At 44.1% G+C, this 16384-nt stretch overlaps 1 protein-coding gene across 6 annotated transcripts in view; it reads left to right on the top strand.

Moving 5' to 3' along the window:
* Positions 1 to 1643: 1643 nt before the first annotated feature.
* The window catches only part of FBXO21 (F-box protein 21), a 40683-nt gene continuing 25942 nt past the window's right edge, over positions 1644 to 16384 (top strand). For all 6 annotated transcript variants that reach the window (XR_002788001.2, XM_003419276.4, XM_023559462.2 and 3 more), the window contains exons 1-4: positions 1644 to 1894; positions 2830 to 2965; positions 4795 to 4889; positions 12980 to 13101. Coding sequence is in view for 5 of the 6 variants with exons in the window: in XM_003419276.4 (XP_003419324.1) it covers positions 1656 to 1894; positions 2830 to 2965; positions 4795 to 4889; positions 12980 to 13101 (592 nt within the window). In the remaining variant the exon portion in view is untranslated. The remainder of the gene's footprint in view (positions 1895 to 2829; positions 2966 to 4794; positions 4890 to 12979; positions 13102 to 16384) is intronic.

Genomic DNA, 16384 nt, shown 5'->3' with positions numbered 1-16384 from the left:
CTTAGAAAACCCTCCGGGGCAGTTCTACTGGGTTCTATAGGACAGGGCTTCCAACCGTGGTTCAACCCCCTGCCGAGAATTTGCATTCCCATTCCAGATTTTCTGAGTCAGAATCTACAGTTTAACAAGATCCCCAGGTGATTGTATTTAGTAAATCTGGTTTGGAAATGCAAATTCTCAGCAGGGGTTTGAAATGGAATATAGCCCCTTGGAAGACCTGCTATAGGGTAGCTATGAGTCAGAAGCAACTCCATGGCACCTAATGACTACAGAGGAAGAGGAAGAACAGCTAGAAGAAGGAGTGCTGTGCTGGCTTGAAGTACATTCCGGGCAGAGGAATAGAATGTGTATCAAGGCCAGAAGGGGGAGGAAAGAGAAGACCAGTCTGGCTGTGTGTGGCTGCTGCGGGAGAGAATGGCTGGATAGAGGCAAGGAGTAGTAGACAGGGGTTTGTCCCTTTGCAACAATGTCAGGGGTTTCAGATTTATTTCTAAGCACAGTAGGGAGCCATACATGGCTCTATCCCATCCACTAAGAGGGACATTACTAGTTCAACTCTCTGTGCATCCTGATTTCCAGGTTAGGGGGAGTTCTCTATGGCAGCCTCCATGTACTGACAACAGACCTGCTTGTCCTCCCTAATTGGACCTTGAGCTCCTGGGGCAAAGAACTCTGTCTTACTCACCTCGGTATCCCCAGGGCACACAGCACAGGGCCTGGCACTGAACTGAGTTGAATTAAAAAAAGAAGTTGTAGGCACTGAGAAGAGTACCCACCTACATCTGAGTGGTAATCCCTGCTTTGAAGGTTGAAACCCAGGCTATACCACTGTTTATCTCTGACTTTGAGCCAACCCCATTATGAGCCTTGTTTTCCTTATCTGTAGAATGGGCATAATCAAGGTACCTATCCCATAGGGCTCGAATGAGGAGCCCTTGAAAACATATATGGAAAGCGCTTGGCACTTTTTTGTGATTATTACAGCATACTGGTTAAGAACACAGTAAAGCAGAAGTCAAGAGAATGTGGATTAGAACCCAGAGCAAGGGGTCCCAAGCAAACAGTTTACCTCCTTGAGCCTCAGTTTCCTCACCGGTGATTTGGGATGAGGGATAATAATAGTTCATGTGGTTGTTGGGACAAGAAGCCCTGGCGGTGCAATGGTTAGCTCAGCTGCTAACGGAAAGGTCAGCTGTTTTAACCCACCAGCCATTCCGCGGGAGAAAGAGCTGGTGATCTATTTCCGTAAAGATTACAGTCTAGGAAACCCTATAGGGCAGTTCTCCCCTGTCACATGGGGTTCCCAGGAATCGGAATCCTCCCCGCCCCCTACTGCCCCCAACAACAACATGGTTGTTGGGAAGGTCCCATCAGCTAATGCACAGGAGGTGTTCGGCATACATATAAGAAAGATGGCTGCTATTCTTATTGCCCCTGAATAGAGGGCTAGAGACCCTTCACAGGTCCTGGACACAGCACGTTTTCCCAGACCGCTTCCTTCACTGGCCGCTCCCGCAGCGCAGAGCAACCCCCGGCCCGGCCTGTGGCCACGAGTGGGCGGGGCGATATGGGGCCCGCCCCCTGAGGCGGGTGGGCGGGGCGAACCGGGGCGCCCTGGCGCGCGCGCACGCGGCGGCCCCAGGTACGCGGACAAGATGGCGGCGGCAGCGGTCGATAGCGCGATGGAGGTGGTGCCGGTGCTGGCGGAGGAGGCCGCGCCGGACGCGGCGGGACTCAGCTGCCTGGTCAACCTGCCGGGCGAGGTGCTGGAGTACATACTGTGCAGCGGCTCGCTGACGGCCGCCGACATCGGCCGCGTCTCCAGCACCTGCCGGCGGCTGCGCGAGCTATGCCAGAGTAGCGGGAAGGTGTGGAAGGAGCAGTTCCGGGTGAGGTGAGCCCGCGGCCCCGGCCGCCAGCCCGCCCCGGCCCCGCCTCCGGGCGCCACGACCCTCCCCGCGTCCCCGAGCCCGCGGCCCGCAGTCCCGGCCCTGCGCCCCCAGGACCCCGGGCCTGCCGGGCCTCAGCCGCCCCCTCCCTCCCTGCGGCCGCCGCACCAGGACCCCACCCCCGGCCCCTTTCCCGCGGACGGACAGACAAACAAAGGCCTCCAGGCCGCTAGCCCCGCGGGTCCACGCCGCTGCGGACCCTCCGGTGCCCAAATTGCGCATCTGGAAGTGCCAGCAGACTGGCCCTCCATGAAGGATGACGATGGCGGTGTCACCGCTAATCCAGTTTGCGCGCTTCTTTTGTGCCCGAGTCTGTGCTAAAATGTTTACACGGATCGGGGAACGCAGTGGTCCTAACAGCCCTTGGAGGAAGCGAGCGCAACATCCCCTGGTTGTTCGTTGAGAGCAGATTTCAATGTTGGACCCGGGATAAAATCTCGGCCCTGCCACTTACTCGCTCATGACCTTGGGAGAAGTGACTTTGGGAGAAGTGACTTCCCTTTTTCTGAGCCTTATTCGTGGACTTTTGAATGGTGATGATAATGAGACCTGCCTCTTAGAGTGGTTTCTAAATAAGATGATGTGTGGGAAGCCCTTACATTAGGGCCCAGCTCTTAGAAGGCGCCCAATACATGTTACTTGTTATTATTGTTGGTGCTACTATTGTCCCCATTTTATAGATGGGGAATGGAGACAGCAGTGATGTCACTTCGCCAAGGTCACACCAGGAGTGAGTGCCTGAGTGCGGCCCTGGTGGAGGTTTGAATTAGAGCCAGGGTCCCTTAATCACTACTAACCCATACTGCTGCCACCCAGGTTCCCCAGGCTGCCTTTGCAATCCCAAGTCTCTTAAGCTGAGAGGGTGTTTCTCTCCTTGTAGGTGGCCTTCCCTTATGAAACACTACAGCCCCACCGACTACGTCAATTGGTTGGAGGAATATAAAGTTCGACAGAAAGCAGGGTTAGAAGCCCGGAAGATTGTAGCCTCATTTTCAAAGAGGTTCTTTTCAGAGCACGTAAGGATCCGTTGATGGAGTACTAACCCTTTGCCTGGTAGTCCTGTATGTCTGGGTCTGTAGGAATTAGCTCATCCAGTTCTTTTTGATTATCTTCCTTTTCAGCTCTCACAAGCCCAGACTCAGATGGCTCCAAGAGTCATTGTGTGCTTTTCCTGCTATCCACCAACATGAAGTCATTTGTCCCTGCTTGACAAAAGCGTTACTTTTCTAAAGCCAGAGAGAGAATGGGGGTGGAGGCGGTAGGGAGGGGGACACGAAGCACAACGTGGAGGGACTCCAGATTGGCATTATTGCTTGTCAAATGGGTTGAACATGTTTTTTGCAGTCTCCTCGTAATTTGGGGGATCATCGATGATTGAGCACTACAGATTTCCACCAGTTGTTTTTCCAGAAGGGTGAATGAAATTAATTGGGTTCTCCTCTCTGGCTTTGCAGATTCTAACCGTTAGTGAACTGCTTTGTTTGTTTAAAGTAACAGAAGGATTAAAAGCTATACATAAATCGAGTTATTATTCCCGCAATAAAATTATCTTGCAATCATTATTCCTTTTAAGTTTAAAAAAAAAAAAATTGCTGAAATGCGTGGTTTTTTGTTGTTTTTTTTTCCCCCTTCTTCAAGATGTCTCGTGAAATTTCTCTATCACTAGCTCCTAACTCATACCTTTTTGAAACTCAGGAAAATAACCCACAGCGATATTATAAATTCACCAAACTGTTAGATAATTTATTTCAATTTGGGCTCTAGACACAGAGCCAATCTAATTTATTTTACTATCCCGATTTACTGAAGATTAATTCCTATTTTCTAAGTTTTTATTGCTGCTAATTGAGTTCATAAATTTGAAGTGTTTTGAAGACTTCAAGTTTTGAAAGGAAAAATTTGAACTTTGGGCAAATTTCAACTTCCCCCATGGAGACTAGAAATAGATACTCTCTAGTATAATTCACTTCCATAAATGTTGATTTATATTAGAATGAACAAAATTTAGTTCCACTTTGGAGAAGCCACGACCTGGCTGAAGGCACTCATCATCAGAAATTTAAGTTCTGGCTGAAATGGATTTGTGCACACATGTATCTCTCTGCTATGTGTTTGATGCACTTGGCCATGGGTTACTAGTTTACAGCCTCAACGTCTAGGCCAGCTGGTTTTGTGTTCATTTTTAACAGCCTGTGCATTTCTGTGATGATGATGACTTACCGTTATCGTTCGACCTGAAGCAAGGACTTTGAATATAGCAGGAGTATGCCTAAAACCGATTGATGGGTGCGTGCTCACTGTGGTTCAGGACCCTGTGTTCTTAGCACGCACCCAGGTTGATCTGAAACTTCCTGGCTACTTTCAAAAAGAAAAGTGGTGGAAGTAATAGAGTATTAAACTGAGGGGGCCTTACAGCTCACATGTAATATCACCTCCATTTACAAAGGAGAAAACAATGTTAAGGAAGTTGCCTAAAGTGCTCTTCTTACCTCTCTAGCCTGCCCCTCCTAGTTGACTACGATGTAGAAGGCTGGAAATAGTTACCTTGAATTCTGAGATTTTGTGTTTGTAGTCCACCTGTGAGAGCAATCTAATTTTCTTCACCTTAAAACAGTTTCAGAAATTTCAGTCTGTGAAAACATAGTTAATATACAAGTAACAGCAAGATCTGAATATATCATTGTTACTTTCCATGTGCGGTACAGTGGATGGTACAAGATAGTGGGGGGCACCTATTTCCCCTGTTTGTGAAAGTGAACATCTCTGTTTGCCACTCAGATTTGTGTGTGAGGGACAGCTAAATCCTTACTCTGTATTGAGGCCTACTTGTCTGTCTGCTTCATAGGTCCCTTGTAATGGTTTCAGTGACATTGAGAACCTTGAGGGACCAGAGATATTTTTTGAGGATGAGCTGGTGTGTATCCTAAATATGGAAGGAAGGTAAGACACAGCTTTAGGAAGAATTTGTTCATTTGTTGTAATAATGAATTTGTACGTGCCTGAACCCTGGGACATGTATTCCAGAATATTTCATGCCTTGCCATATTTACCTTTTTTTTTTTTTTAAAGTTGTCGTGTCTATAAAGTAAATATGCCAAGATGAGTGATATTTAAAGAAACCTTGCAAAAAAGTATTTGGAAAAGAAAAGGGAATTGATATTTAGCCCCTACTCCTGGTCAGGCCATTAAGGAAACTTTGGGTAGTATAAATCATCTTTCCTTTAATATCAGTAAGATACCTGGTCGCACAGTGGGTCAGCACTCGGCTGCTAACTGAAAGGTCGGCAGTTCAAACCCGCCAGCTGCTCTGCAGGAGAAAGATGTGGCCGTCTGCTGCCATAAAGATTACAGCCTAGGAAACCAGATGGGGCAGTTCTGCTGTGTCCTGTAGGGTCGCTATGAGTAGGAATTGATTGGACAGCAGCAGGTTTTCCTTTAATACCACCTCTACACCTACCACCACCAAATTTACCTGTCATAAATTTAATCTTTTTATTGTTTTTAAAATAATTTCTTAGGCATGTTTTAATTTAATGAATTTTTTATTTTTAATTTCTAAATTTTGGTGAAAAATAATCTTCCTTTGACCATGCACATTGTAGACACTGGGTGGGGCCTTTCTTTTATCTCCCAGTTAGTAGACAGTGTTACAGCGGTTCTGTCCTGACGAGGAAACCCCTTGCTGTCCAGTCGATTCCAACTCAGAAGCATCTGTTCTCTCTTTATTGTTGCTTAAAATTGTTTATGCTTTATGTTTGCTGCTGCAAGGGTTAATTTCCAGGTTACCTAAAAGGTGACCTGGCTTCCAGCTTAGCTTACCTGTGAAAAAAGATTTCCTGCTCTAAAAGTTCTGAGAGCTTCACCAGTGATACAAGATCACCGGAAGACTAGTTCAGCATCTTCCTAAAGAGAAGTCTTTGTGCGCTCTTTAAACCTCGATCCAAAACCACCCCCTGAGATCACCTTTTAGCAGAGAAGCAGAGGAACAGAAAATAAAGGGTATTACCTGTTAGATCGGTACTCTACTAAAAAAAAAGCAAAAACCTGTATGAGTTCAAAAAGCCAACATGTAATTCACAGCAAAGATGAGAAGATAAGGGGGCAGGGAAACCAGAGCACTGGAAATGGAACAACCGGAACACAATTTAAGAGAATGTTGACACAGTGTAAAAAGTGTAACTAATGTCATCGATCCATTTGTGTAGAAATCGTCACAGGGGAACCTAACCTGCTGTGTAAACTTTAAGCAAAAGCGCAATAAAATGTTATTTTTTAAAAAAAGAGAGAGAGATCATTGTGAAATACCTCACAAACAGGTATAAAATGTTTTTGTTATTATGGTTAAGGTGGTGTAGGAGGGAGAGATATGTACTAGTGGAAAAGCTGTAGGGGAGGAAGACGTGTTACTGTTCTAGGCCTTGGATGAGTTCAGATGCAGTGGTGGTCTTCCATTTCTGTTTTGGTTTATCTATAAATGAACTGAAGTACGGTCTAATGGTATTGTGCAGCCTTAAAAATAAAAGCTGACTTGCCTTTTTGACATATATCTGTATGTACTCTTAAATACCTAAGTGTGGTTATATACATACTGGGTTTGTTGGTTGTTTTGGTTCTATATTTAGTGCAGGCTGTTGTTTCTCAAGCTGCTGCTTCCTGCCTCACCCTCCCTCCATGTGCGTTGGTCTCCCCTACCCCCACCCCTGTAACTGTTGGTAAGGACCTAGGTTATGTTCTCCCATGCCGAGGTCTGAGGAGAGGGGGGTCATTATTTCACAAAATCGAGATCATTTAGTTGATATTTTTCTATATCTTTTATTTTTCTTATTTAACATTTTTTTTAATGTTAAATAAGAAAAATAAAAGATACAGAAAAGTATTACCTTCTGAAAATCTAATCAGCTGGTAAAATTCAAATTAGTTTTTTTTAATGACTACATACTATTTGGTAGTATATACCATGATTTAATCATTGCCTTATTGAGGGACAGAAACCCTGGTGGCATAGTGATTAAGAGCTACGGCTGCTTATCAAGAGGTTAGCAGTTCAGATCCACCAAGCGCTCCTTGGAAACCCTATGGGGCAGTTCTGCTCTGTCCTTTAGGGTCGCTATGAGTCGGAATCAACTCGATGGCAACAGGTTTGGGTTTGGTTTTGGTCATTGAAGGCCGTCTACTTTCTTCCCCATTTTGTGAATGGTGATATTTCTGGTAGTGTCATTTCTCAGTAATAGATTCCTGGGAGTGGGTTTCCTAGCGGATGATAGAATGTTATTGAAGAACAGAAAATAAGACATAGCCTGTCCTTGAATAACCCACTGCCTTGAATGGGAAGCTTAAAAATGCCAGTTCTCCCAAAATTAATACATAAAGCGAATACCGTTACAATTAGGATCCCAACAAGGGTTTTTTGGGGGGAGTAAGTTTCTTTTTTTTAAGGGTTTGGTTGGTTTACTCGGATAATCTTGTCTTAAAACTTACACAGAAAAACGAATTTTCAGGAAGAACCAAGAAAAAAATTTTTTTTGATTCTCTTAATGGGGAACTTGCATCACTAGATATTGGGACATAAGGACGTATTACAAAGCTCCTATAATCAAAACAGTGCAGTGGTTAAAGAAAAATCGCCACTTCAGTTTCAAAGAATAACTCAGAAACATGTCCCAGAATAAAAAAGTAATGTATTTAAATTCATAGGGTGAAAGATGGGTTATTTAATAAATGTTACTGGGCATATGGAAACCCTGGTGGCGTAGTGGTTAAGTTCTACAGCTGCTAACCAAAGGGTTGGCAGTTCAGATCCGCCAGGTGCTCCTTGGAAACTCTATGGGGCAGTTCTATTCTGTCCTATAGGGTCCCTATGAGTTGGAAACTACTCATTGGCACTGGGTTTGTTTGTTTGTTTGTTTTGGTACTGGGCATATGGAGCCCTGGTGGCACAGTTGGTTAAGAGCTTGCTCCTAACCAAAAGGTCAGCAGTTCAAATCTACCAGCTTCTCCTTGGAAACCCTATGGGGCAGTTCTACCCTGTCCTATAGGGTCCCTATGAGTTGGAAACGACTCAATGGCACTGGGTTTGTTTGTTTGTTTTGGTGCTGGGCATATGGAGCCCTGGTGGCACAGTTGGTTAAGAGCTTGCTCCTAACCAAAAGGTCAGCAGTTCAAATCTACCAGCTTCTCCTTGGAAACCCTATGGGGCAGTTCTACCCTGTTCTATAGGGTCGCTGTAAATCGGAATCGACTCGGCAGCAGTAGGCTTCGTCTTTGATTTTTACTAGACATAACTGAATATCCATCTGGAAGAAAGTAAAATTTGCACGATGTACAAAATTAAGTTCCCGAGGATTAAACGACTTAAATTTAAAAATCACCACAATGGAAGTTCTGCAGGTGAATAGGAGGCTTCATGTACAATCTAGGGAGGCCCCCTTAACAAAGTCAGTAACCCATTGAAACCACAATAGAACTCATAAATTTCTAAGAGGGAGTAGAGAAGTGTGCAAAGGATGGGAGAATGACATCCCCAAGAGCAAATCCAAGTAGCTAGCAATCATGTAAAAGACCATTAAATTCTCTATTTAAGGAAATGTTAAATAACAATGAAAAACAGCTTTTTACCTATCAGATTGGCAAAAAAAAAGACGAACTATGCATAGCCAATAAAAATGTGCATCGTTACAATCCTTGTAGAAATAAATATCATAAATATGTTACCCTTTGGCCTGACTCAACAAAACAGGGTTGTTCATAAAGGATACGGAATGCTCTCATATTTGTAATCATTTTGGGGTGCTGGTTTTCATGAAGGACCCTGTTCGTATTCACTCCTGGCCAGTGCTTGTGGTTTGGCTGTGGAAAGCATAGGAACAAGAAAAGTAGTTTCCCTAACTGCTGAAACTCCCTCCCTGGATATTTGAAAACTATTTGCCTATATAATGTTCTTAGTGTTCTTAAAAATAGTACATCCTGCAACAAAGATTGTAAGGACATATGCTGTAGCCAAGAAAATTGACCCAAAATGACCAAAATTGAGACATATTCTGGTAAAATGACTGACTTGTAAACAGTACAGAAAAGTCCTTTGGGCATCCAATAAAGAAAAATGACATCACTCATAATGGAAAGAAAATAAGGATTTCTTCCAGCTTTTCAGTAGCAATGCTCTATATCAGTGGAGAAAGGAATAACATATTTAAGATACTCAAGGCTGAAAAATATCAGCCAGGTATTTTTATATCCAGCCAAACTGCCTTCCCAATATAAAGGCTGAAGACAAACTTATATCAGCTTGCAATACCTGGGGGGCTCTTGAGTCCTTCCTGAGCAATCTGTTAGAATATGAGCCTCAAACAACCAAAATAACCAGAGAGACATTGACATTAGGATTGGTGGTGAGCATTAAATATGTTAACTTGTAGAATTAAATCTAAACGAGAGCTGTAGGGGAGGAAGTACTGGATGTATTGGCTGTAGGTCTAATAATGTAGATACAGTGCGATTGTTTTAAAAACGAGCAGAGAATGTGGGGTGGACATATACAAAATATTTAGCTGTTTTCAGGAGTCATTATGGTAGTGAAACTATTGATCTTGTTATTCTGAAACTGGTGTGTGTGTATGAGAGAGATGTGAAATTAAGCAAACGAGTAATTATGTGGTATTCTACGTCTGTCACCTCTCCTACCCTAGGAGAACCAGGATTCTCCTGGAAGAAAGACAATACAGATATAAGACAGAAGAAGGTAAAAACCATGTAGTTCTGAATTTAAACTGTATCAGTATGAACTCAAAGTATTTTGTCTTTAAATATAATAATCAAATCCATTGTCATTGAGTTGATTCCCACTCATAGTGACCCTACAGGACAGAGTGGAACTGCCCCATAGGCTTTCCTAAGCTGTAGTCTTTATGGGAGTGGACTGCCACGTCTTTCTCTTGAGGAGCCGCTAGTGGGTTCGAACCACCAACCTTTCAGTTAGCAGCTGAGCGCTTAACCACTGAGCCACCAGGGCTCCTTTTCAATATACATGTATGATGTGTTATATAAATATACATATAGGTGTATTATGTATATATGTATACACACACATTAGACTTAACTAGCCCTGTCCCCTGAAAATGTCTACAAACAGCAACCAACTCATTAGAAATAGTCATTCCCTAACAACAAAATTGTGGACTTAATACACCATTTCCCACCAAAAGAAGCCAGTGATTTGCAGAAATGACTGATTCTAGGTCCTGGTTAAGAACTGTAAAAGATGAGCCTGGATCATTTTGTTACACCAGATAGCAGGGAAGCTCCCTGAAGTTCACGTCAGAAGTATTCAGGGTCCAGCATGCAGAGGCTTCCATTGGCAAACATGTGACATGTCAAACGTCAGTGTGAATAATTGGAATGGATTGAAACACATCAAGTGTATTTAACTCCGTGAGTTTGTAATGATATTTAGAACAGTAGCAACTATTGGTCACCTTTGGAAGATAATAGAAACTGAAATCATTATTTTGAAAATTGGTCAATAAAAAGAAAGAGATGAGCATTTATCCTGCCCTTCTATACCACCAGGGGACCAAATAGTAGATAAAGTTTCACTTTATAGAGGTATTCCAGCTGATGGATGAAGAAGGAATAATTTATTTAGAATGTCACCGCTTTGTAACCCCTAACCAATTAGTGGACTTGAGCAGTGAGTAGCAGTGGCTGCTAGCATCACAAAGAGAGACAATCAGGCCTTATTGGAAGACTGATGGAAGAGCACACTACCACCTGTGAAGTCCTTGTGCCAGATAATGCACTGTGAATTGGATCAAACCTCTGCACCCAATTTACAGGAAATTCAGAAGACAAGAACATGTTAAGCTGTGCCATGTGGACGCAATCAGCAGTTCCCAACTGTGGGCAACTACAGGTCAAAGAACCTGGTTTCCTGAAAGTGCAAGGGGGAAAAAGCAAAGACGGAGGGGGATCCCGTAGATAAGACATTGAAATGGACTAGTCTCGAGTGTTTAGGGATACACATTTGGTGATAAAACCATAAAGAAACTCAAGAAGGTGATTACGACAGAAGTGTTGGTCGTGGTGACTGTGGAGGTCAGGAGGGGGCCCATACAGGGCTTCTGGGATGTCCATAAAGATCTGTTTCTTGGCCTGAGCGTTGGAACAAGGGTGTTTGCGACTCAGATTGAGAAGGAGGCAAAACATAGCTCTGTTGGTTTTCTCTTTTCGTTACTGAAAAGTGGGGTCCTTAGTTTCTTCATCAAGTCAGACAGATCAGTTACTCACCGTCTCCCTCCACTCCCCATAATCCCCATGTAGTTTCGGGAGACCTAGAAAAAGATTTAATTCACTCAGCAAGTATTTATTGAGTGCCTGTAGTGAGCCAGATGTAGTTCCCTGGGAATACAGCAGTGAACAATGCAAACAACCCTGCCCTCAGGGAGCATACATTCTTTGGGGAGATAAGCACTAAGCACAATAAATAGAATATATCATGCTGGAAAATGATAGATTGAATAGAGAAGTAGTAGTCAGGGAAGGGAACAAGGGAGTGGGGGCTGGTGGGTGTAATTTTAACTAGGGTAGGGGGCCTTATTCAAATTGACATATGGGATGAAACCTAAAGGGAGGTGACGCAACAGACTGCAGATCTACAGGGAGAGAGTGGTCCAAGCGGAGGGAACAGACAGTGCGAAGGCATAAGGTGAGCACCAGCCAGGCATGTTGACAGAACAGTGGGGAAGCCAGTGTGACTCCAGTGGTTGACCTGGGGGGTAATAGGAATTGAGGCGAGGGCGATAATGGGGTGAGAGTTCGAAGGGCCTTTTAGAGGTCATTGTTAGATCTTGGGCTTTTATTTTGATCGAGGTGGGAAACCACTGGAGAATTTGAAGCAGAGGAGACTGCGACCTAACGTTTTAACTGGAGCCCTCTGGCTGCCATATTGAGAATGGATTGTCGTGGGGCAAGCTCTGAAGCAGGAGGCACAGTTAGGAGGATGTTGCCATAACGTAGACAGAAGACGCTGGTGGCTTGGGTGAGGGCAGTAGCAGGAGGTGGTGAGAAGTGTGCGCATCTCTGATACGATTTGAAGGTAGAGCTAATAGGGTTGGCTGATGGATTGAAGGTGGCTTATGAGCGAAAGCAGGGAGTCTAAGGCTGACTCCCAGGTTTTGGGCCTGATTAGAATAATGGAGTTGCTTTATCTGAGACGGAGATGACTACGGGAAGGGAGGTTTAAGGTGCTCCCCAGATATCCCAGTGTGCTGCGGAGTAGGAGTTGCATATGCAGTCCTGGCTTGCGGGGAAGGATCTGGACTGTAAAATGAATCGGGGCTTGTCAATGTGGATGGTATTTGAAACCCTGAGAGTAGATGAGGTTAGCGTGGCAGTGAGTATAAATGGACGAAAAAAGAGGTGCAAGGCCTGAGCTCCCCAGAGAACGAGAGGAACCAGCAAAGGCTTTGAAACACCTTACAGCCATCTCCTACAATTCTCCCAGCTCACCTGACTTCTCAGACTTCTCTTTCATTTCCTTTTGCAAAACCAAACCCATTGCCGTCAAGTCAGTTTGATTCATAGTGACTCTATAGGACAGAGTAGAACTGCCCCATGGGGTTTCCTAGGCTGTCAATCTTCACAGGAGCACATCGCCAGAGCTTTTCTCCAGTGGAATGGCTGGTGAATTCAAGCTACCAGCCTTTTGGCTAGCAGCTGAGCACTTAACCACTGCACCATCAGGGCAGTGATTAAGATCTCAGCTCCTCTACCAAAGGTAGGCAGGTAATCTGAAGTCAGACAGGTAACAGTTACTCAAATTTCAGTACAGCTCATTTAGTGTTCTATGACAAATACAAAGTCCTAAATTGTACTACTTCCTTCATAGTAAGTACTGTATCATCATAGACCGGTTCTGTTTTTCTCGTTAAGTAGACTCTACCATGGTATTACAGGTGTGAAATAAAAAAAGAATTGAAATTTTCTAACCTCAGTTGTTACTGACTTGGCTTTTTAACGTTTGTTTGCTTTCGTAGAAAAGCTCTGACCTGGAAATATTACGCAAAGAAAATTCTTTATTATCTCCGACAACAGAAAATTTTAAATAATCTCAAGGCTTTTCTTCAGCAGCCTGATGACTATGAGTCGTATCTTGAAGGTGGGTCCTTTCCCATACACGTGGACAACACTGTTGCTGTAAGGAGCTGAGTCGTCTTTAAGATCAGTAGTGGAAACCCTGTCCCTGACGGTAAAGCAGGGGGGAAAAACTCCGCTGCGTGGGCTTCTGAAAGTTGAGTTGTACGGTCTGTTAAATTTTCAGCTAAGAGTCTGTCAAAATCTTTATTTTCATTGTTGTTAGTTGCCATCAAGTCTGCTCCGACTCATGGCAACCTTACGTATAACAGAGCGAAACGCTGCCCAGTCCTGTGCCATCTTCACGATCGTTGGTATGTTTGGGCCCATTGTTGTGACTGTTGTGTCAGTCCATCTCATTGAGGGTTTAGACTGTATTTTCTAAAGGTGTTTTATTGGTTCAGAACACAAGACTGATACTTCGTCTAAACCCAGTCATCTAGTGAGGTTAATTCCCTGTTTTTCTAAACTGTGAAGCATCATCTCCAAGCCAGAAAGAAATGTATCCAGTTCTGTGTCCATGTGACCTTGAGCAAATCCCTTAATCTCTTTGAGCTCAAGTTTAATGAGGACCAAATGTTCTTGTGCCTCAGTGAGTCTGCTCACTGAGAATGAGAAATGAGGAGGATGAAGTTGAGTAGACAGGTAAAATGAAGGAAATAACTTTTTGTTCCTGCTAAGTTGAATAGGAACAAAATGTGACTTATTTTTTTAAACTATTTTTGACTCCTAGAATATTACACAAACACTCCCGTAGCTAATTGTTATGAAATAAGGGTATTTCCATTTTAGTCACTTTCCTTCGCTTCTCCTGGTGATTTACCCAATCTGTTAATTTTTGTCTTCCCATTGCTTCTCATAGTCCTGTCTCCATTCTGTTACTGTTCCTGTCCAGACCATCACCACTTCTCCCTGCAGCAGCTTCCTAAGTAAATATACACCTTCACAGTCCTCACCCCTTCAGGTCAGCCAGCACACCAGGGCCAGTTCCGTCTGAAACCCGGCTTTTCCACCACCCCCTGTGAAACCTGCAGTGTGGCCAACTGATTGCCTTTTCTTACAAGATCTCTGCCTGTTTTTTAGTGCCCTCCGTAGTCTGGTCCTACCCCCAATGCCACACCCTCTCCCCATTACTCTCCGGGATGTTCCATCTGCCACAGCCAGGCCATCGTCCTCACTGGAGCCCTACAGATATTTCTGGCTTCACATCCTCATTTGTAGCAGCCCTCTTCTTACAGTTCCCTCTCGAAACTCGTCCTCACCTTTCAATGGTCAGCTCATGTCTCACCTCTTCAATTAAGTTTTCACTGACAACTCCAGCTGGCCTCAGAGCTACCACAGGAATTCTTGGTAGTAACTCCCCTTACACCATTTCTGTTCCGTGTGTGTATATTTTGTTCCTCCAGCTAGTCACTAGGTTTCTCACGCGCAGAGGCTTGGGGTAATAATGGCTATTTATTTTACAATGCCTAGTGCAGATTCTTGTCGATGGTATGAAATTCTCATATCATCCAAAAGGAAACGGAAAATTGGTTTCAGTTTTATTAAAATAAAATATCCTCAAAACCCGTAAACCGAACCTGTTGCTGTCAAGTTGATTCTGACTCATATCGATCCTATAGGACAGAGGAGGTTTTTCCAAAGAGCAGCTGGTGGATTTGAACTCCTGACCTTTTGGTTAAGCAGCCAAGCTCTTAACCACTGTGCCATTGGTCCAGAATATTCTCACCACCCTGAAATCCTCTATACGAGTGCTAGGTTTGAGAATCGTATCTTCTCTTATTCCAGTCAGGAATAGTTCAACAAGCTTTTTTTTCTGTAGCTTGTTTAGGAAAACATGTGATTCATTTTGTAAATACATAGTTGCATTATTATTTTCAAATAATCCATCAAATCAGTCCAGTAGGTGTTGGGAAGCCACAGAAGGTTTTGAAGTAGTTGAATGAATGAAAGTGGGCTCCAGGGGTTGAGTCCTTAGTGACGGACTAGAATAAAGCCAGTGCCCTTGATGGAGTCCAGAAATTGTAGTATTAGGAAGGGATAGGCTTTAGAGAAGTGCAGCACAAATTCCCTCATCCTACAGATGGGGAGGACTCCTTGAATGGTATAAATGGTTAACCTGCTCAGCTGCTAACTAGGAGGTTGGTGGCTCAACTCCACCCAGAGACATCTTGGAAGAAAGACCTGGGAGTTTCCTTCTGAAAAATCAGCCACTGAGAGCTCTGTGGAACACAGTTCTACTCTTGACACGTGGGGTCGCTATGAGTTGGAATCGACTTGTCAGTAACTGGTACTGACACGGGGAAACTTGGGTCCAAGAAGGCCCAGGAGTCAGTTCCTGGTAAGTGGCAAAGTCGGGACTGGGACCGTGGTCTCTTGACCCCCATTCAGCTGCTTTCAGCTTCTTGGGGTGTTGGTGTAGGAGTGAAGATCCTGAATTGGTTTGTGACCTCGTGAATTTACAATGACTAGATTCCCAAGTGAAAACGTTTTCTAATCAAGCAATCAAGTTAGCCCTCAGTCACTTGTTAAGAAATTACATAAGGCAGTGGAGAGTGGTGGTTTTCAAAAGAAAATGTCTCCAGAGGGCTTTGAACGTCTTCTTGGCTTCAGGTTCCTGAATGGAACTGTTTATCTAATTTGAAAGTAGGGTTATTGTCTCAAGTCCATTTACTATTTCACCCTTGAGATGTATAATTTGTTGAAATGGCGTATCCTGTCACTGAGTGATTTCACCTGCTTAAAGTTGAAATCATGTGTTATGCTATCATGTTTTGAGAAATGTTGGATTTTGAGCTATGAGAGTTATGGGGAGAGTGACGTAGCTTGAAAAGATCTTTATAGCATTTGTTTCTCTTTGTAGCAGAATGTGGGGCTAAGCCATACATCGTGAAGTTTTTTGAGTCCGTGACTTCCGAGATGTTTTAGGTTATTTAAAAAAAAAAAAAAAGTGAAGTGAAAGTTCCTTTGTTGTGAAAATTTTTATAGTCGCTTCTCAGTATATTAGCAGGAAGTTCTGGTGTCCGAAAGATGAAGCTTTTCTGGTGGAATGGTGTGGAGACCCCCGGAAGGCTCGGGGTGTCGGGGGTAAACTGGGGAATGGTGTGGAGAGCCACGGACGGCTCGGGGTGTCAGCGGTAAACTGGGGAATGGTGTGGAGGGCCACGGACAGCTCAGGGTGTCGGGGGTAAACTGGGGAATGGTGTGGAGGGCCACGGACGGCTCAGGGTGTCGGAGGTAAACTGGGGAATGGTGTGGAGAGCCACGGACGGCTCGGGGTGTCGGGGGTAAATGGTAGGTCATTAAGG

The sequence above is a fragment of the Loxodonta africana genome, chromosome 19, assembly GCF_030014295.1.
Source record: "Loxodonta africana isolate mLoxAfr1 chromosome 19, mLoxAfr1.hap2, whole genome shotgun sequence".
NCBI lineage: Eukaryota > Metazoa > Chordata > Mammalia > Proboscidea > Elephantidae > Loxodonta > Loxodonta africana.
This window is presented reverse-complemented; position numbering and strand designations above follow the sequence as displayed.